Genomic DNA, 26,079 nt, shown 5'->3' with positions numbered 1-26,079 from the left:
CAGGCAGGACAAATGATTTGGAGATAGTTTAGAACAATGTAAGCACAATCTATTGCCCCAGTGACTGAGCAGGTCTACTAAGATCACATAGATCACACACTCAAACAGCTCCGTGTCTTCTTTCCTCAGACTTTATTACTCATTCATGCAATAGTCATTCATGCAACAAACTTTTATGGAGTACCTACTTTGGGACATGCCTTGTGTGAGGAATTTCTGATAAAATAAGGCAAACAACTCATAGTCCGATAGGGAGGACGGACATATAGATAAATAATTTCATTAAAAATTTCATGTGGTAAGTTCACTAAGAGATGTGCTGTCAAAGGTACAGTAAGGGCTTTCAATTCTGCTGGGAAATCAAGGAAAGGTTTTCAAAGAAGGCTGAAGTTGTAGTGGGTCTTAAAGAATGAGTATGATTTGATTAAAGATAGAATAAAGGCGTTATAGGCTGGGGGAACCCATGTACAAAGATACAGTGACATAAAAGTTTCTTGCCTCCCTGGTCCATGACAAAGGGTTCAATGTAGCTGGTATGTAAGACTGGGACAGACTATGGTGGTGGGATATGAAGCTAGAGAGGTTGTTTGACATCACTTTGTGAAGGGCTGTGTGTGCCAGGCTAAGAAAAATGGTTATATTTTTCTTAGTCAAAACTCTTTTTAATTGTTTTATTGTTTTTCTTTTTAGAAATATAGAATAGAAATGAGGTCTCGCTATATTGTCCAGGCTGGTCTCAAATTCCTGGCCTCAAGCAATCCTCTTAAAGTGCTGAGATTATAGGTCTTTTTAAAATTATTATTGATAGATAGTAGTTGTACATATTTTGAGGGTACATGTGATATTTTCTCTCTCTCTTCCTTTCCTTTCCTTTCCTTTCTTTTCTTTTCCTATCCTTTCCTTTCCTCTCCTTTCTCCTCCTTTCCTCTCCTTTCTCCTCCTTTCCTCTCCTTTCCCCTCCTTTCCCTCCCTCCCTCCCTCCCTCCCTCCCTCCCTCCCTCCCTCCCTCCTTCCTTCCTTCCTTCCTTCCTTCCTTCCTTCCTTCCTTCCTTCCTTCCTTCCTTCCTTCCTTTTCTTTCTTTCTTTCTTTCTTTCTTTCTTTCTTTCTTTCTTTCTTTCTTTCTTTCTTTCTTTCTTTCTTTCTTTTCTTTCTTTCTCTCTTTCTCTCTTTCTCTCTTTCCTTCTTTCTTTCCTTCCTTCCCTCCTTCCTTCCTTCCTTCCTTCCTTCCTTCCTTCCTTCCTTCCTTCCAGCGACTCTCCTACCTCAGCCTCTTGAGTAGTTGGGTCTACAGGTGCGTGCAACCACACCCAGCTAGTTTTTGTATTTTCAGTAGAGAAGGAGTTTCACTATGTTGACCAGGATGGTCTCAATCCTTGACCTCATGATCCGCCTGCCTCGGCATCCCAAAGTGTTGGGATTACAGGCATGAGACACCGCACCTGGCCTACATGTGATATTTTGATACCTGCATACAATGTATAATGATCAAATCAGGGTAACTGGGATATCCATCATCCAAAACATTTATCTTTTTTCCTTTTTTACATTGGGAACATTCTAATTCTTCTCTTCCAGCTATTTTGAATACATTATTGTTAACTATAGTCATGCTACTGTACTATTGAACAGCAGATCTTATTCATTCTACCTAACCATGTTTTTGTATCTGTTAACCAGCCTCTTTTCATCCTCTCTCTCTTACCCTTCCTATGCTCTGATAACTACCAATCAACCCTCCATCTCCATGAGATCCACTTTTTCAGCTTCCACATATGAATGAAAACAAGTAGTATTTTTCTTTCTATACCTGGCTTATTTCATATACATAATTATCTCCAGTTCTATTCCTATTGCTGTAAATGACAGAGTTTTATTTTTTATGGTTGAATAATGCTCCGTTGTATATATACATCACATTTTCTTTATCCATGCATTTATTGATGGACACTTAAGTTGAGTCCATATCTTGGTTATTGTTAACAGTATTGCAATAAACAGGACACAGGCTGAAAGTGCAGATATCTCTTTAAGATACTGATTTTATTTCCTTTGGATATATACGCAGTAGTGAGATTATTGGATCATATGGTAGTTTCATTTTTAAGTTTTACAGGAATTCTCATACTGTTTTCTATAATAGCTATACTAATTTATATTCCCACCAACAGTATATAAGAGTTCCGCTTTCTGACCATTTATGCCAGCATTTGTTACTTTTTGTCTTTTTCATAATAACTATTCAAATTGGAGCGAGATGATATCTCATTGTGGTTTTGATTTGCATTTCCCTGATAATTAGTGATGTTAAGCATTTTTTTCATATACTTGGCCACTTTTATATTTTTTTTTTGAGGACTGTCTATTCAGCTCTCTTGCCCATTTTTAAATTGAATTTATATGTTTTCTGTTTTGGGTTTTTTTTTTTTTTTTTTCTCTTATATATTCTGGATATTAACCCTTTGTCAGAGCCATAACTTGCAAGTATTTTCTCTCATTCTGTGGATTGTCTTTTCACTCAATTGACTGTTTCCTTTGCAGTCAACAAAGGATGATTTTTAATTTGATGTAATCCTATTTGTCTATTTTTGCTTTATTGCCTGTGCTTTTGAGGTCTTATTCATAAAAGTATTGCCCAGACCAACATGAATCTATTTTTTTTTATTAGGTCCTTATTTGGTTGTGGCAACTAAGGACTTGGGACTGACCAGGGCAAAGTTAACTGGTCCCCCTCACTCCTCCTAAGAATATGTCATGTGCCACCCGCCTTTAGTATTTAGGAAAAATGACCAGTTTGGAGAAGAGGTTTCAGTTTTTAAGTTGAGACCTGTGTTTGAGTCCTAATTCCTCGACTCGTGACATTGATGAAGTCACCTGATCACAGAAGCATCAAACTTTAAAAAATTTCACTTTTTCAAGCGTTGCATGGAATCAATACAACCTAATATACAGGCTGTTTGTGGGGATGAAAGTGACCCGTGGTGGTTAAGCATTTAAGCTTTAGAATTTGAGAAACGTGGGTCTGAGTTTTGTTCTGCTATATACTGGCTACGTAACTTAGGAAAGGAACCCAAACTCTCTGGGGCCTCAGTCTCATCCTCTATATAGTGGCACCAATAGGAGTATCAAATTCATGGTGTTGCTATATAAATTAAATGAATCCCTGCAGTCCGTTCTCACTGAGCACTGTGTTTGGAATAGAAAAGTGTTCAGAAAATGCTCACTGTTATTTTTAATGCATTAAAACCTAGTACTTCATCTTCTGTGTGAGATGGATGGGAGCTGAAATACGGGACTAACTGACAAGAAAAATTACTCCTTCCCTGAGGATCATATAATCCTATCATCTTGTCTGTGTACGTCTTGAGAAACAGACAACTGACAGAGCCCTGTGCACAAGCATCTCAGTGGGTTGTATATTTATTTCTCTAATATTTTTTCATTAGCAGAGGTAAGTGTGGCAATAGGGGGGTTTGCCTGGCTCTAAATGTCTTCTTCCTGTCACCCAGATTAAGGAGCTGTTCTGTCGGGCTCTCATCATTCAGAGGAGAATGGTTTGAAAAGTGAAGCTTATCCTGACGGGGGAAATTAGGTGTCGTTTCTGTGATTTATAGAGCCATAGATTGAGCTGCACAATTTCTTATATAGGAAATGGGTCCTTGCCAGTTAGTATTTATTCACTCTATGGGGGGATCTGAGGCTGAAAATAAGAGATGGGTTAAAGAAGGTCAGGGGGCACTGCTTGGGATTTGAAGTTGAGTCCAAAGTAGACCCTCTGCCCTACTGTGTTGTCTGGTTGACCTTGGTCCAGCATCTTCTCTGACCTTTCACTTGCTCATCTGTAAGAATTACTGGAAACAGACCGGGTACAGTGGCTCATGCCTGGAATCCCAGCACTTTGGGAGGCTGAGGCAGGCAGATCACGAGGTCAGAAGCTCGAGACCGTCCTGGCTAACATGGTGAAAACCCGTCTGTACTAAAAATACAAAAGATTAGCCGGACATGGTGGTGGGCGCCTGTAGTCCCAGCTACTCCTGAGGCTGAGGCAGAGACAGGAGAAGGGCGTGAACCCAGGCGGCAGAGTATGCAGCGAGCCAAGATTGTGCCTCTGCTCTCCAGCCTGGGTGACAGAGTGAGACTGTCTCAAAAAAAAAAAAAAAAAAAAAAAAGAATTACTGGGAACAGTAAAAGCTGCTGCCTCCGCAAGTTGTTGGGAGGATAATAGGAGCTAACAGGGAGATGCCCTAGCAGTAGGCACAGAATAAAAAGATGCTTAATAGGTGTCTGTTCTCTTCATCCCACTCCTCTCTTTCTTCAAAAACTGTTAATGGTATGCTTGTCATCTGTGTGACCTCTGCAGAGAGGATGCCAACTGGCAGGAAGTCAAATAGACTTTCTCTAGAGCAGTTTTATGTTCTCAGCTAAAGTGAGCAGAGAATTCCCATATACCCTCTACCCCATATACACATAGCCTCCCACACTATTAACATCTCCACCAGAGTGGTACATTTGCCACAGTCAATGAACCTGCATTGACACATCATTAGTACCCAAAGTCCATAGTTTATGAGAGGGTTCCCTGTTGAGGTTATACTTTCTATGGGTTTTTACAGATGTATAATTCCATGTATACACTAGTATAGTATCACACAAAGTATTTTCACTGCCCTGTGAATCCTTTGTGCTCTGCTTATTCATCCTTCACTTCTCCCTAACCTCTGGAAACCACAGATCCTTTTACTGTCTCCATAGTTTAGCCTGCTTACAGTCAATTCTAGTCAGTGTATCTAGGATGGGAAGTTCTAAAAGGGATGGGGAAATTATGACCAGCTTTGAGAAACAGCTAAATCTTAACATAAGTGAGAAAGTGATCGGAAATAGCAATGCTGTGATTTGAATGTCCAACTTGAAGAAACTAACAGGTGACAGTAAGACCCAAGGAGGGGAAGAGACTTACTGAGGTCACACAGTAAATTAGAAAATGTTGGCGTTCCCTTGGATTTTCTTATCTATGTCTCTTAACTGTTTTCATGCTCTGTACTTTTTCTGTGTGATTTCATTCACACTTATGGCTTCTATTACATTGAACTATATGATATTGCTGACATTTGACTTACAAAATTGCAACTTCATATGATATTTTCATTGGTCCATTCTCATTTGTACAGTGAAAAATCCCAAGATATGCTAAAGGTGGGTGGACTCAGGGGTGTGAATAACATTTTAAATAAATGGATTGTCTTTTATATGGAGACTTTATATTTCAAAGCATAGATTTCCTGGTTTAAGCCAAATGTCCAGAATTCAAAGCCTGGCTCTACCACTTACCAGCTATGTGACCTTGGAAACAAATGCAGATTGGACATAATGACTACACTTAGCTCATTGGTTGTTGGAAAAAGTTAATGAGTTAATATGTCTAAAGTACTTAGGGTGTTGTGAGGAGTAATACATAAAAAGAACTTAGAACAGTGCCTGGCTTGTAGTAAGTACTCAATAAATAGCATGTAATTATTAATATTCTCTGCTTCAGTGAGAACATTGCTTATGGTTGTAGTGGCTGACAGCATGGGCTTCAGGATTAGATGGCTTGAGTTCAAGTCCTGGTTCTACTACATTTTAGAGGGTGACCTTGAACAGGCTATTTTAACCTTCAGACCTCAGTTTCCTAATCTATAAAATGGGGCTAGGAACAGCAAAACTACTACATAAGGCTATTGACATGATTAAATGATATAATGTATATTAAAGTGCTTACCACCCTCTCAGTAAATGCTGTTGTTATGCTTGCTTTCTACTAAAATGACAGAAGTTGGTGGTTTGAACCCAGGACCAAATGTAGGCAACTTGGTGTAGTGAATGTTTCTCTTCTTTGGGCCTCCTAGTCTGTGCAGAGTTGTAAGGACCAGCTTCATGTCTCAGGACCCTTCTAGATCTGAAATGCCAAGAATCAGTGCCAGTGAATATGCTTGTATGCACTTCAGAGCCCTCTAGCTTCTGGGATATATGTGTAGTTTAAGGGTTCTACTTCCCATTGCTTGGCTACTCCCTAGTTTCTCCCTTTTCCAAGCAATTTTTGACATGACTCACCTCACTTGACTTCCTGTTTTGTTTGGGAATAAGAAGATTTAAGTCAACTAACACTACCTACTTTTCTCCCTTTATGTGTTTTTACACATGCTACTTAATTATACATTCATTGATTTGTAAAAGAACAACCAATTAATTGCCTTCTCACTGTAAGGACAGATGGGCAGGTCTTGTTTCATTCCTAAGGAGTGGGGCCTCCAGCCCCTGTACCCTATCTCCTATGGCTACCAGGGAAATGGGTAATTGGAATCTTCTGCAGCCATTATGAGGAGATATGCTGATGACGGATGGCAAATGGCCCAGGTAGATCCTATCCAGAGTTCCAGACTGGGCTAGAAACCTCTATTTCTGCTTTTTTTTGCAGACACTGCTATGATAACCTCTTCAGTCCTGCCCATGTTCATCAATTCCATCCTGATCAACTACACAATATGTGTTTCCCTATAAAGCTGGGATGTCAACCACTGTCTCTTCACCTCCCATCTCTCTAGGCCCTAGAAGCTTCTTATTTTATATCTTCAAAAACTTCTGGGCAAAAAAACTATCAACCCCACTCTCCTCTAAGCTGTGATCACAATTGTCTCCAATAGGGACTCTGCCTCCATAGTCCACCCCAATCTCCTTTCAGTGGCATCAAGGTAATTTAGGCTTTTTATGGTGACCAAAAGAGATTCATTTCTGTCATCTCTTTTGTTAGAAGAACACAATAATATCAAGTGCACAAGTTTAATCCTTGGCAGAACATCCTATTTTATATTTAAAACATATTTAAATATAAGTATGTTTATAACGTATTTAAAACATATTTTGGGTGCCCTATGTATGTTCACTCTTTTTCTTGAAGGTAGGGACACAGAGATGAATCAAATTTATGACCTTGTCTGGGTGCAGTGACTTATGCCTATAATCCCAGCACTTTGAGAGGCTGAGGCAGGCAGATCCCTTGAGATCAGGATTTTGAGACCAGCCTGGTCAACATTGATGAAACCATCTCTACTTAAAAAAAAAAAAAAAAAAAAAATACAAAAACTAACCAGGCATGGTGGTGCATGCCTGCTGTCCCAGCTACTCAGGAGGTTGAGGCAGGAGAATCTTTTCAACCCAGGAGGCAGAGATTGCAGTAAGCCAATATCGTGCCACTGTACTCCAGCCTGGGCAACAGAGGGAGACTGTCTCAAAAAAACAAAAAACACAAATTTATGACCTTACCATGGAGAAGTTCACAGTTTGATAGGTGATAAGGACACACAAATAAGCAAGTTTCAAGGAAATATGAAATTTGTAAAAATTGAATGAGAGGAGAGAGGGACAAAATCTTTCAAGGTGTGACAGGGTCCACACCTCCTTCCTAGAGTTCAGTAAGGAGGAAGAAGTGGGAAAAGGGCACTTCAGACCAAAGGCACAGCATGAGAAAAGGCTTGTGGGTATGAAATAGTGCATGCACTACTGTAAGAAGTTGGCATGGGCTAGATCACAGAGGGGTGCAAGGGGGTTGAGATGGGAGGAGAGTCATAAGCTGAAGAACAAAGGAGGTTGAATCAGTGGAGGCTCTAACCAGAAAGTGTGGAACATTCAAAAGGCTCCGAGTGAGAGGATAGAATAAGTTGTGATGTTTTAGAAAGTTGTGAGAGGACATGCTGGAGAAGGCAACATGAGAGTGGGGAGACTAGTTCAAAGGCCTTGGCAAGTGCCTATAGAATGGGCAGCACCAGGGAGACAGTGGTGGGGCCGGAGTAGGGAGGGTTTTTTTTTCTTCCAAGACAGAGTCTTGCCCTGTCACCTAGGCTGGAGTACAGTGGCGCAATCTCAGCTCACTGCAATCTCTGCCTCCCGGGTTCAAGCAATTCTTCCTCAGCCTCCCGAGTAGCTGGGATTACAGGCACCCACCACCACGCCTGACTAATTTTTGTATTTTTAGTAAAGATAGAGTTTCACCATGTTGGCCAGGCTGGTCTCGAACTCCTGACCTCGTGATCCACCCACCTCGGCCTTCCAAAGTGCTGGGATTACAGATGTGAGCCACTGCGCCCAGTCGGGAGGTTGGTTTTGAGAAGCCTTATAAGGTAGAAAGTTGACCACCACTTTTTGACTGGAAGCACCAAACTGACATGGGAGATACAAGTAATCCTGGGGAGAAGAGGATCACAAACATACACACATATTTTCTTTGCTTTTATCATTTATTTGGTTTGTTTTATTCAGCATTCCATGTGAACTTTTAATTAAACAAACATTGACTGCCTTATGTTAAATGCTAGATACTGTGTTTGGCCCTAAAATATAGCCAGTTGGTAAAAAGATAATAGATTGTTTTTTTCTCTAGAAAGCCTTTCCCCACCTCATTTGTTATGGGTTAAGCAGTCATATGACCAAGTTTGTTAATACTGTGGAGATGAAATCCATTAGGCTTAGTAAGGACTTCAGAGCATCTTTTTGGAGTCATACAGACCAGAACCATCTTAGTATCAAAAATAACTGACTTGGTATTAGCACATGAGAATACTTTTTAGTGTAAAAATTACAGTCATTTGAAGTATAGAGTGTGGAATTTAATTCATGGGCTTAGTGGCATTCTGTGTAGATACTTCTAAATATCTTAAGTACAGGGTGTTTACCTAAAGTTTAAGATTCCTAAGACATTGTCATAGTTTTAGAGCTAGAAGAGCCCCCTTCCTTCTGTGTTCTCATAGCCTTCTGTGTGTATTACTTCATAGCATTTGAACTATAGTAATTATAATTGTTTGTGTGTGTATCTTTGCTAATAAATTACAGATCCTTTGAAATTAGTGACTTGGTCTTGTTAATCCTCTTTCTTAGTTTCTGGAAGGCATAAGGTACGTAGTAGGAAGTTCACTGAATGTGTACTGAACTTAAACCTTAGAAAACATATCTTCTATCCCCTCATTTGTAGATAGGGAAATTGAGGTTAAGAATGAGGAATCTTTTATGCAAGTTCAAAAAGGGAAGTAACAAGAGAGTCAGAAATACATCCTAATTTTTTTGATTGCTTAATATTTTTGTGGCTGTTTTCTCCTCTTGCCCAGCTTGGTTTGCTAGCTAATTAGCCAGAAGTTGGAAGCATTTACAAGTTGTGGAAATGCAAACCTTCTTTGTTATGAAAACCAATGACCATGCAAATATAGCCATTAAGTACAGAATTTGTTTCTTAGGTCCCTCTACTTATTCAAAAGCTAGGAGTCAACAATGCCTCCTGTGTAAGGTTTCATTTTCTCTCACACACACAGAGACACATACGCGTGCAAACAACACACGCACACACATAAGCACATGACCCAAGCAGAGCAGCTGAACAGGAAATTTTGGATGAAATATTGGCATTTATTGTTCCTGTGTGACCTACTAAGGTCAAGGGTACAAGGATTCAAATGGGCTTAGTTCAAGTCCCTCCCTGTCCCTCCATGCTTTTCTGTAAGTGGGTATTGAGCATCCATCTCAATGGGTAATTTTGAGCACTCAACGGAGGGATAGAGTAGTTTCATCGTAAAGTTGTTCTATCACCTTGGTCCAGCCAGCTAGCATCTCTGGGTCACTGTATCTGCATCTGTAAAATGGATTAGGTTAGATGATTTACAGAGTCCTGTGAAGTTGGAACATTCTATGATTTTCCTCCCCCGGGATCTAATTGGACTCTGGATGGAGTGTTGCAAAGACAGAAGAGGTAAGGAAAGAGGGATCCTGCATTGACCCAGTGCTGGCTTCTGCAGCCTTACGAGGACTCCCTGTTTGATGCTGGTCTTTTATCAGGGTGTGTTTGTGTTCTAACCAGTATTTGCCTGGCCATTGCACCAGTCCCCATTCTGTTCCTCGGGGTTTTGGGAAAGAGCCAGTGGATGTGGATTCTTACAGGCAGGATTTCTTCCCAAAAAGAAATCCACTGCCTGGATGGTGAAACTTTGTGAAACTTTGTGAAACTCACAAAGTCCAGAGAGATTTCCTGTTTTGTTTTCCACAAGCTCAAGTTCCTATTTATTATAAAAACCAAACACACACACACACACACACACACACAGTATGCTCTCTCTCTTCCCATTGCTGGGGTCCAGTGCAACCTTCCCATCTGTGTCACTTTCACCCACGGCCCTGGTTTTCACCGTTATGGTAATTAAGCCTTCAGTGCTGGCTGGAGATGTTACAGAATTTTAAGCCATCAGTAGTTAAGCACATTAATTTTACTAAGGGGGAACCTGCAAAGGGAGCGAGAAAAGGTCTAACAGTCAGCATGACCTCATGCAGTCGCATCTGGTTTCTGTTCTCATGAGAGTGCCTCCTTCTGGTGCTGGCTAGAGAATGGACATTTGTTCTCAGCATAGGTTCTGGCACCTAGTAGGAACAGTTCTCTTACTGTGTGACACACCCTGGCCCAGGCTCTTTATATGCAAATCATTTATGAAATATGCTTACACTAAAAACATGTCGCCTAGAATTTGAATTTAACTGAGCACGCTGTGTTTTAATTTACTGAATCTGGCAACCCTACTTGGGATTAATCCCATGGCTCAGAATTGTTGAACAGAAAAGACCTGCACTTGGGAGTCACATAAATCTGGGTTGGGATTCTGTTTCCACCATTTACTTGCTGTGTGATCTTGAGAAAATTGCTTGACTGCTCTGATTCCTAGTTTTCTTATATATAAATGAGAATCGTAATATCTGTGTCTCAGGACTATTGTGATTATTACATTTTAATACACTTAAAGTACCATGTACTGTGCCGTTTAGTGTTTCATGAACATTAGCTTTTATTATAATTGTTTTTTATTTCTTTGGGTCATGACGCTTAACTCAGGTGAAATTTGATCATTCATTCATTCATCCCTAGAAAATGACATGGAGAAGAATGTGTGGCAGGAATGATTAGAGTTTTTGTCAACTTCCAGGAGAAATGAGTTGGAAGCTTACACAGGAACACTCTTGATAGACACCATCTACTTCTAGATCTGTGTTCTGGATCACTCAGAAGGAAGACCCCAGACCCACTTTATACAAACATGATCTACTTGAGTCTTTTAGACAGTGCAGAATGAAAAAAGTGATATCTTGGTAACCAAGTGCCCTTAGCGGTATGCAACTTTTATTTGAAAGCATATGAAAAGTAAAAAATATGAAAGAAATGAAAAATAAGGCTATCATACAGAGCAGGCAAAGCACAAAGGAATAAGAGATCAACATTCTCTGAAAGTCTTATGTTTTAAAGACAACTGTCATTCATTCAGAATCTGCAATGCGTTGAAATGTCAGTGTTAGCATCAAGCACACGCTGAAGTTATCTTCCACATCAGAGCCCAAGGGAGGGGAACAAAGTAGAAGGTAAAACTTGAGTCCTGTCCTGTGCTAAACTGAAAAAGTACCTTCCAAGTTCTTTACTGCCAAATATTAACGATCTGTTTTTCAATGTGCATTCATGTATTTACTAACTGTTGACTGAATAACCGTGCTAGGTCCGACAAGAGTATTCATGTGACTAAGACCTGGCCCTTGCCCTTGGTGGGACCAGTGTTTATTGGTGAGACAGGCAAGGAAATGTGTTGATAGGTATGGTCTAGTGTGTTACGGTATCCAGAAGAGGAGCATGGTTCTAGACTTAAGAAAGTTATGGTGGGCTTCCCAGAGAAAAGAATGTTTCCTATTTGAGACCAAAAGAGTAAACTGGAGTGCAGAGAGGGGAATAATCCAGGCATAGAATGGAGTGTGTGTGTGTGTGTGTGTGTGTGTGTGTGTGTGCGCGCGCGCATAGTCTTTTAAAAAGACTATGAAGCACGTTCCAATTTAATAGAACATTGATTATCATTTAGAGCAAAGGTCAGCAAACTGTGGCCCTCAGACCTAATCTAGCCTACTACTTATCTTTGTAAATAAAGTTTTATAGGAATACAACCATGCCAATTCATGTAAAGTATCATCTATGCCATTTTCATGCTACAAAGGCAGTGTTAAGTAATTGTGGAAGAGTCTACCTTGTCCCGAAGCCAGAAATGCTTACTCTCTGGCCCTTTACAGAAACTGTTTTCTGGCTCCTGATTTAGAGCACATTTTACATAAACAGGAATTCACTGTTGGTGGAAATGATGTGGGTGCACGAGAACGGATGATACTGTGCAAAGAAGGTCAGGAGAGTGGTGAGAGATGAAAAGGTGGCCAGGGATGAGAACAAGGCATTTAGATTTTTATCCTGAAGACTGTGGGAAACCTTTGAAGGTTTTTAAGCAGGGCAATGAGATAGTCAGACTTCTATAAAATGCAGTGCAGCAAGGTGTTTAATAAGAGGGCAGGCTTTGGAGGCAGATTACCTTGGATTGGATCCTAGCTCTGTCACTTACTATCGTAAACCTCAGTCAAGTTATTTACTTTCTGTGTGCTTCAGTTTTCCAACTTGTAAAATGGGAAATTATAATAATAGTATCTATTGTATGAGGTTGTTGTGAAGATTAAGTAAGTTAACATAGGTGGAGTGCCGAGCCCAGGGGACACTATCAGTGGATATAGTTTTTATTGTTTCTCAATGATCCTTCTGGCTCCTGGGGAGGGAATGGCCCAGGATGGGAGAACCTGATAGTAGAGTGCAAGGGATTTAGGGAATAGGTGCGGTCTTGTGCTTAAAGGGGCTGCTCTAAAGCCCTCGATGGCTCACATCATGGCCCTCAGCACGTTTTCTCTTGATCTCTCCCCTATTGTCTTCATTGTCTACTCTGTCCTCCTTTTTTTCCAGGCCTTCAAGAGTGCACTGATGAGTTCTTACTGGTGCTCAGGGAAAGGAGATGTGATCGATGACTGGTGCAGGTGTGACCTCAGCGCCTTTGATGCCAGCGGGCTCCCCAACTGCAGCCCCCTTCCGCAGCCGGTGTACGTATGTATGGCCCCTTTTCCTTTGGCCATCCCTTTTCATGGACTCACACTCCTGTCCTGCCAGCCCATGCCATGACTTGCTTTTGCTCCCAAGGTGCCTAACAAGATCCCCAAAGACCCTGGAGGCTACCTCCTTTTTTAGGAAAGAAGGGAGCTTTGGCAGAACAGAATTGTGGCACAGGAGCGGACACTGATATTGCAGTGTGTGCTTGTTTTAAATGATGCCACTCAGTTCATCATTTCTTCCTTCAGGCAACCATTCAGCAAAAGCTTGTAGGCAGCTAACTACTTTGTCAGGTCTTGTGTTGGTTAATGGGGCTATTGAGGTTAAAAAACAACAAAACAAAACTGGAGAACCTCTTCTGCGAAACAAGATTGGCACAGTCCATGTACTTAGGGAACGGACAATTTAACGGAGGAGATAGATGCCAAAACAAAAACAGGAAAATACAATTTAAAAGTTTAAATAAGGGCTCAGCACCATGGCTCATGCCTGTAATCCCAGCACTTTAGGAAGCTGAGGCGGGAGGATCTCTTGAGGCCAGGAGTTGAGACCAGCTTGGGCAACATAGTGAGACCTCGTCTCTACAAAACAAAAAAAAAAAGAAAAAATAGCCCGTGTGGTGGCACATGCCTGTAGTCCCAGTGACTATGGAGGCTGAGATGGGAGGATCACTTGAGGCCAGGAATTCAAGGCTGCAGTGATCCAGGCTTTCACTACTGCACTCCAACCCGAGTGACAGAGTGAGACCCTGTCTCAACAACAAAATCATTTTAATAAGAAAAATATGAAAAAGAAACAAAGACATGCTATTGGGGGAATAATGGGGAGATGTTTTAGTTGGAAGAGAGAGGGAATAGTCCAGGAAAGCTCTCTGAAGAGAACTAAATTAGGGTAGACACCAGCCAGGCAACAAGTGATGAGACTCATGTCTCAGGCAGAAGGAACACCATATGTGAAGGGCCAGACACTGGAAATTCACCATCTGAGGAAGTAAAGGAAGGTCATTGTGGTTGCAGGCATGTGATGAAGAGGGAGAAGTGGTGTGAGAAGCATAAGAGAGGGGCAGGAACTAATACTGGAAAATAAAGTCCCATAATCGACCTCTGTGGGTGAGAAGAATCACGTTATAAGATGGTCTTTGAAGAGACAGTGTGGTATTGTTGTAAAAAGGAATCTGGGATAAGGATAAGCAAAGTCACCATCATGGTCCTGTCCTCAGCTTGTTGTGTGACCTTGTGCAAACTGTTTCCTTTTTTTGAGCCTTTCCTCATTTTGTGAAATGAGGGAATTAAACTTCATCATCTCTAAGGACCATTCTAGTTCTAACCTTTCATCATTCTATTTTTTTTCTTGCTTTGCAAAAAGATTTACTCCAGGAGTTTTACTCCTTTCAATAGTGTATTTACTTAAGGATATTAAAAAGTTAGCTAATACATTGTGGGTATTAAAGAGAATGGCAGAAAAGTGGAAAGTCCCTTTGTTTGAAGGCACTGCCAATTTAATTGAAAGTGAAGCATCATTGAGAATACAGTATAAATATATGGAAAACTGATAAACTGCCATTGAGCACATATCGTGTGCATGGATTAATTTATGAAATTCTACATTGATCTTGAAAGGTGGCTCCTTGTCTTCCCATTTTATGGATGAGAAACAGAGGCCATGAGAGGGGAAATAACTTGCCTAAGGTCATGCAAGTTGGTGATCGTGAGTGGAATCAAGATTTAAATTCAGACTGAAACCTGTGCTTCACTTTGACACATGCTGACTCTTTGGGGCCCCAGCTGGTGCTGGCTGCCAAACAAGAATCTTCCTGTTTATTCCCTGTAGGCTGCGGCTGTCCCCAACAGTGGAGCCCTCCAGTACTGTGGTCTCCTTGGAGTGGGTGGATGTTCAGCCAGCTATTGGGACCAAGGTTTCCGACTATATTCTGCAGCATAAGAAAGTGGATGAATATACAGACACTGACCTGTACACAGGTAGGTACATGAGTTCCCATTTTCTTGGGATAGTATGACAGAAGAGGGAAACTGGGATTTTCTACTTTCTTTGGAGACTTGGTCTCATCTCTCTTGGGAAGGCATTGGAAGATTTCATTGTTTAGTAATTTTTTGCTGTCTATCCCTGTGTGCTGTTTTGTATGAATTTGAGCAAAGAAAGATAGCAAGTTGCAGTCGGAAAGAATTTCTGATTCTCTGAGTTGGACCTTCAAAATATTATGTCAGAGAACTAGTTGATTCTGAAGACAATTTGACCTTTTTCTCTCTGGGAAGGCCTGCAGGACTCTTGCTTGAAGGGCTTGATCTGTAAATATATTATCTCTGGAACTGAGGTAAGGAAATTCACACAATTGGGTTTCTAGTGAGATATACTTGGAGTCTTCATTAACTAGTGCTGGGAAAGAGATAATTGGAAGTGATTCCAGCATGCAGGAGCATTTGAGAATGTTGGCTTTTAAGAGGGATACCTTTGATTATCACTCAGAACATTATTTCTGAGTTCTAAATCTTTGACACTGCCAAGAAACGAAGTGTTCACTTGTGATCTGTACTGGGGCTTACATCTTCTGTTCTCTGTTGAGACTTCCATTCAGCAATTATTATTTTCCAGCCAGAAAACATCAATTAGACAGCTATTTTTTGTGCCAGGCACTGAGCTAAATGCTTTGTTTAGCATCTTAATCCTCGCAGTTTTAGGAGGGTTAGTGATTATTGTACCCATTTCACAGATTAGAACATTGAGACTGATCCAAGGTTATTCAGCTTGTGATATCTCCTCAAATTTATAATTTTAATCCTGAACCAAGACTTGGCTATTTAAAGAATTAAAGGAGTATAATTATTTGCCCAATTAAATTATAAACTCCAAGAGGTAAGATGGCTTTTCTGTGTTAGTCATAGTTGAATTTCCAACACCTGTCACAAAGTCTGGCATTCAAATATGAGTTGACTGAATGAATAATAAATGAATGAAAGGATCTTTATTGTTCCCTTTTCTGTTTCTGTCTTTCTGTTTTCTACCTGTCTCTCTCCTACACCTCTCCCATTCCTCTCTGGGCTATTTTTGCTTTGACTCCTCTGAAATTCAGAAGAAAGTGATAAAATGAGGCTGTGAATGTGAGAGAAGTCAGAAAAAGAAAGGCCCAGATTATGGACAACATGAGAAGTCAAGTTGGCTGCTAATAGGTCTCCTGGGATTGATGTGGCTTTTTCCACATTATTGACTGAAAGAGACAGAACAGACTGGAGTGGACATCACTTTCACAGAGGGACGGGTCATGGAACAGTAATTGGGCAGCTGATTTTGTCTCATCTTTCAAACTTGGTTAATTCTGACTTTTGACTCTGTATGGAGTGCATGCATATGTGTTTGTGCAAGACTGTGTATCTGAGTATGCATAGGCAAACTGAAGTGTCTGTGTGTTTGTATTATCTGCATATACATTATTTTTATGTGGGTGAGATTTACCACTGTCTGTGAATGGGTGGGTATGTATTTTGTGTGTGTGCGTGTGTGTGTGTGTGTGCGCGTGTGTGTGTCTTTGTCCTTCTGGAGTGCTGTTTTATAATAGCAGAGGTTTGTAAACCACAGATAACCAAGGGAAATGAAAGTCCTCCAACAGTGGGTTTACACTTTAACAATAATGCGTCACATCTCGATCACATCTCCATAGCATGCTGTTCTTCTCACAATTAAAAACAAACAAACAAAAAACAATGTAACTTAAGAATGATCATGAACTTTGTTCTACAGATAAAGTAAGTAAATCCCAAAGACATATGTGACTTTCCTAAAGTCCCATAAACACGTATGGCAGAGTCAGGCTTTGTAACCAGGTCTGTCTCATGCCCAGCACAGTGCTTGTTCTTATAGACCATGCAGAGTCTACATCAAAACTCAAGTGTTGCTTCTTCCACAAGGGCGCTTGACCCTTTCAGCAGAAAGTCTTCTCCCTTCCAACGTAGCGCACTCACTCATTCTCTCTACCGTTTATTTGGCATACTCCATTCTTTGCCTTGAAGTACCTCTTCCATATCAGCAGAAAAATTCCAGTGTTGGAAGGATCTTAGGAGATCATCTAGTCTTGCTTTCTCTTTAACACTTCAACATGCACTGATTACATGCCTCCAGTGTTAGAAAGCTCAGTTCTTCCTAAAGTTTTCTGTATGTATGATCATGTCATCTGCATACAGAGACAATTATATTTCTTTCTTTCCAATTGTGACGACATGTATTTATTTATTACTTGTCTAATTGTTCTAGCTAGGAATCTTAGTACTACATTGAACAGAAGTGGTAAGAGCAGACATCTTTGACTGTTTTTCTAATTTTAGGCATTTAGTCTTTCACGGTTAAGTATGATGCTAGTTGTATGTTGTTGTTTTTTAATGTAATGTTTGATTACATCAAAGAAGGTATCTTCTATTTCTAGTCTGCTGCAAAGACTTTGTTTCCATTAGAAATGGATGTTGAATTTTCTGTGTCTATTAAAATGATGGTATAGTTTATCTCTCTAAATTTGTTAATATGGTAAGTCACATTGATAGATATTCATATTATAAAACAACCTACCATGTGAGATTTATCCCAGGAATGTAGGTTGTTTTATCTGTTTTGTTTGTTTGTTTGTTTGTTTTTTAATTAGGATCATTCTGGTCTCACAAAATGAATTATAAAATATTTTCTTCTTTTCAGTTTTCTGAAGTGTATCTGTCGTCTCAGATAATCAGCTTGGTTCAAATTGATAGTATTTTTTTCTTAATCATTTTGTAGAATTCACCTGTGAAGGCATCTGGGCTTAGACCTTTTCTTGCAAGAAAGTTTTTAACTACTAATTTAGGTATTTGATAGATATAGATTTATTTAGATCATCTATTTCTTCTTGAGTGATGTTTGGCAGCGTGTGTGTTTTAAGGAACTTGTTCATTCCATGTAAATTATCAAATTTATTGGTAAAAGTTTTTTATGACATTCTGTTATTATTCTTTTGAAATCTGTTGCGATTATAGCGATATTAGTCTCATCTTGATATTGGTGATGTGTGTCTCCTCTCTTTTTTTTCTAGATCAGTTTGGCTAGATAGTTATGACATTTATTTATATTTTCAAAGAATCAACTTTTGGTTTTATCTGTTTTTGCTATTTCCTGTTTCATTGATTTATCCTCTAATCTTTATTATTTTATTTGTTTAGCTTACTTTGAGTTTGGTTTTCTCCGCATTTTACTTTTTAAAATGGTAGCTGGGGCTCTTGATTCGAGGTCTTTCTTGTAATGTAGGCATTCCCTCTAACTACTGCTTTAGTAGTATCTCAAAGGTTGTGTTACGTTGCGTTTTCATTTTCATTCAGTTCAAAGTATTTCCAATTTCACTTTTGTTTTCTTCTTTGACTCAAGAGTTACTTAGAGGCATGCCACTTAGTTTTCAAATATTTGGAGGTTTTCAGAAATTTTTGTTACTGCCTTTTTAATTTGATTCGGCTATAGTCAGAAAATATGTTTTTATGACTTTAAACATTTTACATTTATTGAGACTAGTTTTTGGTCTAGATGGTCTATTGATGTATTCAGTGTCCACTTTAAAATAATGTGCATCTACTTATTTATGGGTAGAGTGTTCTATAAATGCCTGTTAGATAAAATGGGTTAATTATGTTATTCAAGTCTTCTAGAGCCTTTCTGATTTTCTCTCTTCTACTTGTGTCAATAATTGAGGGAGGGCTATAGAAACCTCTGATTATAATTATGGACTTATTTCTTCTGCAGCCTTATCAGTTTTTACTTTATATATTTTGAAAGTATTGTTATTTAAGTTCATAAGCATTTAGAATTTTCATATTCTCTTGATGAATGGATCCCTTTACATTGTGAAATGGTCTTGCATATTTCTGTTACATTATTTGTTCTGAAATCTACTTTGTCTAAGTACTCCAGCTTTCTTTTGATTGGTATTAAAGTCTATCATTTCCTATTACTTTATTATTTATTTATTTATTTATTGAGACAGAATTTCGCTTTTGTCGCCCAGGCTGGAGTGCAATGGCACAATCTCAGCGAACGCAACCTCCGCCTTCTGAGTTCAAGCAATTGTCCTGCCTCAGCCTCCGGAGTAACTGAGATTACAGGTGCCTGCCACCACACCCAGCTAATTTTTGTATTGTTAGTAGAGATGGGGTTTCGCCATGTTGGTCAGGTGATCTCAAACTCCAGACCTCTGGTGATCTGCCCGTCTCAGCCTCACAAAGTGCTGGGATTACAGGTGTGAGCCACTGTCCCCAACCGTTATTTTACTTTTATACTATCATTGCTTTATATTAATAGTATGTTTCTGGAAGACAGTATATAGTTGGGTCTTATTTTTTAATCCAAGCTGGCATTATTAACTTTGGGGTGTTTAGACCATAAAGTTGGGATGTTTAGACCATTTATATTTAATGTGATATTTGTTTGTTTGTTTACTTATTTATTTTACAGCCCATGACCTGCTTAATAATGTGATATTTGTATGCTTAAGTTTATCATTTTTCTTTTTTTTTTAATATTATCCCATCTTTTATTTCTCTTCTTTTTCTATCTTCTTTTGGATAGCTTTTATGATTCCATTATATCTCCTTTGTTGACTTTATTAGCAATAACTCCTTTTTTTTTTTTTTTTTTGAGACGGAATCTGGCTCTGTGGCCCAGGCTGGAGTGCAGTGGCGCCATCTCAGCTCACTGCAAGCTCCTCCTCCCGGGTTCACACCATTCTCCTGCCTCAGCCTCCCGTGTCGCTGGGGCTAAAAGTGCCCACCACCACGTCCAGCTATTTTTTTTATTTTTTAGTAGAGACGGGGTTTCACCGTGTTAGCCAGGATCATCTTGATCTCCTGACCTCGTGATCCGCTCACCTTCGCCTCCCAAAGTCTGGGATTACAGACGTGAGCCACCACACCCGGCCAGCAATAACTCTTTTAAAAAAATTTTTAGTGTTTGCTTTAGGGTTTACAGCATGAATACCTAGCATATCATAGTTACCTTCAAGTGATGAGGATAATACTATTTCAAGTATAGCACAGGAAGGAATCTTATAATAGTATCCTGTTCTTCCTCTCTTCCAAGCCTTATGCAGTTTTTGTCATATGTGTTATTCACATATATGTTAAAAATTCCACAATTTATCTTTATTATTTTTTTCTTATTTTTTAGGTATTTAAGTAATAACATAAGTGGTTTTATATATTTACCCTTGTAGATACTAACTTTGGTACTCTTCACTTCTTTGAGGATCATTCTTGTTTTCATCTAGTGTCATTTTCTTTCAGCCTAAAGGATGTCTTTTACTGTTTCTTATATTTTGTCAGTTAGTGATGCATGCTTTCTGATTTTGTTTTTGTAAGATATTATTGCTGGACATGAAATTTTAAGTTGACAGATTTTTTTATCCTAGTAATTAAAGATGTTACACTTCAGTCTTGTTTGCATTGTTTCAAATTATAAATCTGCCATCATTCCTATCTTTGTTCATACATATATACACACACACACACACACATATACACACACACCCATATATATAATTCATATATATATACACCCATATATATAATTCATATATATATATATATATATATATATATAGAGAGAGAGAGAGAGAGAGAGAGAGAGAGAGAGAGAGATCCTTTTTTCTGACCGATTCTAAGCTTTTCTCTTTATTAGCCATTTATTTCTTGTGTTTGGAGTTTGTTGGGCTTCTTGGATCGGTGGGTTTATGGTTTCATTAAATTTGGAAAATTTTTGGCCATTATTTTGTCAATTCAAAAAATCCCCCTCCATTTTTCTTTTCCTCCAACGACATGTATATTCAATCACTTTAAGTTGTTACTCATCTCGGTGATGCTTTTTTCATTTTCAAAACTTATTTGTTATCTCTGTATTCCATTTTAGATAGTTTCTAGTACATATCTTCAGTGCTTTCTGTGAAGTGTAATTTATTGTTCATCCCATCCAGCATTATTTTTCATCTTGGATATTGTAATTTTCACCTTTGGAAGTCCAATTTGAGCCTCGTTAATATATTCTATTTCTTAAATTTTTTTACAAATGGGATATAGTTACAATAACTTTTAATGTTCTTGTTCGCTAATCCTGACAACTGGATCAGTTCTGGGTCAGTTTAAAGTGATTGATTTTTTTTTTTCCTCCTCATTATGGGATACATTTTCCTGCCTCTTTGCATGCCAGGTAATTTTGTATTGGATGCCAGATATTACGATTCTTGCCTTGTTTGATGCTGGATATTTTGTATTCCTAAAAACATTTTTGAACTCTTTTGTATAGAGAAACAATTTGATTCCTTTAGATCTTGCTAAATCTAAAGATTCCTTTAGATCTTTAAGATCTGTTAGATGGAACTGAAGCAGTGTTTAGTCTAGGGCTAATTATTGTCTACTACTAAGGGAGAACTCTTCTGTGTGCTCTACAAAGTTGCCCATAAATTTTGAGATTTTACAGTATGGCTGGTAGAGACAGGCACTATTACTGGCCCTTGTATGAGCCTCAGGCATTGTTCTCACTAATCCCCTTGTTTTGGGAGATTTCTCACATACATGCATCAATCAGTACTCTGATGAATATTGACAGGAGCTCCTCCACAGATCGCTTCAAGTTTTCCTCTATGCAGCTCTCTCCTCTCCATTACTCTGTCTTATGAACTATAATCACTTTGGTTTCCCTGGTCTCAGAACTCTGGCTGGGCAATTCAGGGAATCTGTCAGGCATTTCCTCTCCCTGAACAGTGGCTTGAAAACTCTCAAAGGGCAAAGAGAAATTTTAGGGCTCACATAATTTGTTTTCCATCTTTCAGGATCTCTGTACTTTGTTGCCTAATCTCCAGTTGTTGACAAGCTTGTTTTATGTTTTTCTTTTTGTTTGTTTGTTTGTTTGAGATGGAGTCTCGCTCTGTTGCCCAGGCTGGCGTGCAGTGGTGCTGTCTCGGCTCACTGCAACCTCCACCTCCCAGGTTCAAGTGATTTTCCTGCCTTAGCCTCCTGAGTAGCTGGTACTACAGGCACGTGTCACCATGCCTGGCTAATTTTTTGTATTTTAAAAAGAGACAGGGTTTCACCATATTAGCCAAGATGGTCTCAATCTCCTGACCTCGTGACCTGCCTGCTTCGGCGTGTGTGTGTGTGTGTGTTAATTTCTTAATGTTGTGGGCAGTAGGGCAAATAAATCCAGTCCTTGTTATTCCGTTTAATCCAGAAATAGAAATCCAAGATTCTTCTTTATTTTCCAGCAAGCAGTGCTCTAATCCAAGAGTTACTTTTTAAAATTGAGGTAAAATTTGCTTATTTTTGGTTATCTGGCCTAGGGTCACTTTACACAGATCTAGGCCCTTTTTCATGTAGCCATTCAGAAGATTGGAGACAATGACATACATGCTTCTGTCTTTACAGGGTGTTTTTTAACCTTTCCTTGTAGGACTTGACTTTCATTCTCCCCATTGTTCAATTCCTGAATTTGTGGGTGGGCAGTTGTTTTTAAAGATACAGGCCGGTCGCGGTGGCTCACGCCTGTAATTCCAGCACTTTGGGAGGCTGAGAGGGGCAGATCACGAGGTCAGGAGATCGAGACCATCCTGGCTAACATGGTGAAACCCCGTCTCTACGAAACATACAAAAAAATTAGCCAGGTGCAGTGGCGGGTGCTTGTAGTCCCAGCTACACGGGAGGCTGAGGCAAGAGAATGGCGTGAACCCGGGAGGCGGAGCTTGCAGTGAGTGGAGATTGTTTGTGCCACTGCACTCCAGCCTAGGTGACAGAGAGAGACTCCGTCTCACAAAAAAAATAAATAAATAAAGATACAAGATGATGAATCTTGTATCCTTATATATTGCGGTCTCCCCACAGCGCCTGTCATACGTGGATGTTCAGTTCACTGAACTGAATTGCATGTGGATAGACATATTCATGTCTTAACTTTTTGACTCTGCATTAATTCCTTAAGCACTGTGTAGTTTTATGGGGTCTTCTGTAGTCCTACAGCCTAGTTAAGTACATGGTAAGCCGTCTAAAAATGTGTTATGACCAACTGATGCTGGAGTTGATTGGGAGGGTACATCTGAAACATTCACCTCATCTGTTTGCCTCCGTGTCACCTTTACCGTGTCTAAACCCTCTGGAAAATGAACTTGGCTTATATTGAAATTTCTCAGTTCACTCAGTTGAGTTTTGTCTTTGAGAATATAAGCCTAATCAAAGAGTATAGACTTGGGAAAACCTGGCTTCTGGTTTTATTTTTCACCACTTCTCAGTGAGAGAGATCTAGGGCTAGTCAACATCTTTTCTAGAGTTCAGTTTCCTTTTCTGTGGAATGGGAAAAACAACACCTTTTCACAAACTATTTTTAAGGATTAATTCCAGCACAGGTCTTGAGACATAGTAGGTACTAATACTTTCTTGTTGTTTCCTATTTCCATGAATTCAAAAAAAATTCAAGGGAGAAATAAATGTTAGGAAGAAAACAAAATAAGATTTAAGACTTGTTTTGGATAGAGAGTTAGGATTACTCACACATTTGGTCAGGTGAGTCCAGAATAGGGAAATGTGGGCTTTATCCTTTGATCTCTCTGAATTTTTGCTGGCAGCCAAGTCCAGTGCTGGAATTATTTATTTATTCACAAGCTCATGCGTGCATGTGCACAGACATAGGTGCTTACACAGATCTCTCTCTCTCTCTTTCTCCCATGTGCGCACATGAACACAAACACACACACTTTATGGCTGCCATCTGTTTCACACCCTTCTGAACTAACTTTTGAAATGCTCACTCTCCCTCCCTGTCTCCTACCCCTGCCCCCACCTCTAGGTTTGGCGCCCTCTTTGTCTCCTTCAGAGAAGCCATCTCTCAGTCAGTTCTGGGACGCTGTTCGGAAAGCCAAGCATAAGTAGCCTCCTGTTCCAGTTGTTTTTGAGCAGAAATGGGGCTTGTTGTGGGGGGTGGCTGAATTCCCCGCACGCTAATCTGTCATCAATATTAAAAACAGACGTCTGGTTTTCCCTCATGGCCTCATCAGAACAATTGGCATGGGTTTCAGCCTCTTGGGCAGGGTAGATGTAGGGGGAGGTGGGAGTAAGAAGCTGGGCCGAGGCACAAGCAGATTTAATAAATCCAAACCTCCCATTTGACCTATGAAGAAAAAGGCTCAGAGGAGACAGACTTGTCCAGAGCTTACACACTTGGTGAGTTACTGGTACAGCCAGAGCTAGAACTAGGGCTCTGGTTTCTTTCCTATCTACCCCCACACCCTCATCCAGTACATTCAAAGATTTTTCACTAGTTCATATTACCTCCGGTGTGGTTTGCTCTTGTTGAGAATAGACCTAGAGGCAGATGGAAATCAGGGGATATAGGACATTTGTGTGGCTTGACAGAATGGAGTCTTTAGCTACTGACAGCAACTACTGAGCAACTAGTGAACTCTGATCTTGTAAAGGGGATTGTAGCCCATCAGGCTTACCACTTCTTTGTCTGCTTTTATATAAACTAGCTTTGTGAATTCCTAAATTTCCGAGTAGAAGAACCTCGAGCATTGAACCTGCCACTCTCAGTGTAAGGATCAGAAGAGTGAGGACAAGAAGGGATCGGTCACACCTAGCATCACAATCTCCTGTTTCTCTGTCTGGTGATATTCTCACCACATGCCTATGCATTTTCTTTGGTCATCTTCTGCTGTCCTGCTGGATTTTTTTTAACTTTAAAAAAAATCAGAAACTTCTCTTTTTCTTCATGGAATTCTCAGCTTCAGCTTGTTTAGTTCAGGGCTGGAAGGCCAGCCGGCTCTGTTGGCACTCACAGAGGCAGCAGGCCCTATCCACTAGCCCCGGCACCTCCTCATACAAGGCAGCAACATCTGGAGCTGGTCAGTACCCCTTTCTGCCCTGGCATCTGGGAGCCTAATGGGCCTCTCCCCGGCTGATCAGTACCACGCTTGCCTCCTGCCAACTCTCAACTCTTGTCTCTATTTCTTTCTTCCTATATCCTTTCCTATTTCCTTTCTTCTCTCCTTCCTTGTTTTATTCTTTTTCTACCTTTATGTGTGTCAACTTCCCTTGGTGACTGTCTCTTTCTTCTTTTTGCTCCATGTCATTCTCTGCCCATGTCTCAGCTGACCTTTGCTTGTCTTTGTCTCTCTACGCTGGCTCTGATATGAGCTGCTCATTTAGACTTACATCTGGGTAAAGAAGAATGTCCAGAGGCCATCTGTACCCACTCTCAGCTCCGCTATTCTTTCTCTGTCCCTATTATCATTAAGGATAATCTACAACTGAAAAGGCACTCTCCGTCCCAACACACACACCATCCCATCTCAGACCTTAGACTGAAAACTTTATCAAGTAAAAGGGAGCAGTTATGGAGGTGAATTTATATGAGGAATAACTCAAGGTGAAGGGCAGCAGGTCTCTTTTCTCCAGTAGCTGAGAAGATGGTGGTAGCAGTGGCTGTGATGGAGCACTTACATTGTAGGTATTTATGAAATCTTGTGGAATTTACTTAGTTCCTCATGCAGTGTGGGCCATGGCTGAACTGTGCTGTTCATCTGAGAAACTAGAGGGGACCTCACTCACCTGCTGTCCGCTTACCCTGGGCCAGCCTGAGAGAGGTGATGTCATTGGAAACTACGCTTTACTCCCTCAGCTAGAATTGGGGGGTGGGGGCGAGGGAAACATGTTTTAAAGGGTGAGGTACAAACCCACATGATTGCAAACATCTGAAACTGATATTAGGGGCTCAGAAAATATTTGTATCACTCCAGCTGCTCTCTGGGTGAAAGGTTTCTAAAGTCAAAGGCTTCCAAAGGGAAAAGATACTTGGAAAGTCTTAATCCTGTTGATTCTTCCATGCCACCCAGCCTGCCTTCTATATCACAGAATTCTTTACAGCTCACAAAGCACCCTCATTCATTTCATGAATGTGTGTGGAGCTCTTAGTATGGTCTATGTCCTGGGCATGGAATGTTAACAGGACAGGCATAATTCCTGCCCTTATGGAGCTTATAGTCAACAAAGAGAGTGGTATAATTTAGCAAGAAATTGCTCGGATAGCATAGTGGGTGCTGAGATAACTCAGATGCTGTAGGGGCATGGCA

At 40.0% G+C, this 26,079-nt stretch overlaps 1 protein-coding gene across 4 annotated transcripts in view; it reads left to right on the top strand.

The window, feature by feature from the left end:
• The window catches only part of ASTN2 (astrotactin 2), a 987,199-nt gene that overhangs the window by 790,921 nt on the left and 170,199 nt on the right, over positions 1-26,079 (top strand). For all 4 annotated transcript variants that reach the window (XM_007968251.3, XM_007968252.3, XM_007968250.3 and 1 more), the window contains 2 exons: positions 12,816-12,949; positions 14,787-14,935. In XM_007968251.3, coding sequence (XP_007966442.1) covers positions 12,816-12,949; positions 14,787-14,935 — 283 coding nt within the window. The remainder of the gene's footprint in view (positions 1-12,815; positions 12,950-14,786; positions 14,936-26,079) is intronic.

The sequence above is a fragment of the Chlorocebus sabaeus genome, chromosome 12 (assembly GCF_047675955.1).
Source record: "Chlorocebus sabaeus isolate Y175 chromosome 12, mChlSab1.0.hap1, whole genome shotgun sequence".
NCBI lineage: Eukaryota > Metazoa > Chordata > Mammalia > Primates > Cercopithecidae > Chlorocebus > Chlorocebus sabaeus.
This window is presented reverse-complemented; position numbering and strand designations above follow the sequence as displayed.